Here is a 345-nt window from a genome sequence, read left to right as displayed (position 1 = left end):
GTGCCGGGCTCTGCTCTGAGCGTGCGCCGCTGCCCCCTCCCCCCCAGGACCTGGTGAACATCGAGATGTTCCTGACGGCCAAGGAGGTGGAGGAGTCGCTGGAGAGGGGGGAGACGGCCACCTGCCTGGCCTGGTGCCACGACAACAAGTCCCGGCTGCGCAAGATGAAGGTGCCTGGGGCTCCCGGAGGGGCGGGCGGGGCTGAGGCGGTGCCACCTGCACCTGCTGGTTGGGAGTTTAGTTCTGGGCACCTGCGGGGCCGCTGGGTTTGGTGCGGGGTTCTGAAATTTCGGGTGGCGCACCCCCTTCTGCATTGGGTCTGGACCGATCTCCTAAGCATGAGGC

The 345-nt window shown here is 67.2% G+C and overlaps 1 protein-coding gene across 4 annotated transcripts in view; it reads left to right on the top strand.

Moving 5' to 3' along the window:
• MAEA (macrophage erythroblast attacher) overlaps positions 1-345 on the top strand; it is a 15,679-nt gene that overhangs the window by 3,912 nt on the left and 11,422 nt on the right. For all 4 annotated transcript variants that reach the window (XM_015568934.1, XM_015568933.1, XM_006771436.2 and 1 more), the window contains one exon: positions 48-170. In XM_015568934.1, the coding sequence (XP_015424420.1) occupies positions 48-170 (123 nt within the window). The remainder of the gene's footprint in view (positions 1-47; positions 171-345) is intronic.

Source organism: Myotis davidii, unplaced genomic scaffold (assembly GCF_000327345.1).
Source record: "Myotis davidii unplaced genomic scaffold, ASM32734v1 scaffold665, whole genome shotgun sequence".
NCBI lineage: Eukaryota > Metazoa > Chordata > Mammalia > Chiroptera > Vespertilionidae > Myotis > Myotis davidii.
This window is presented reverse-complemented; position numbering and strand designations above follow the sequence as displayed.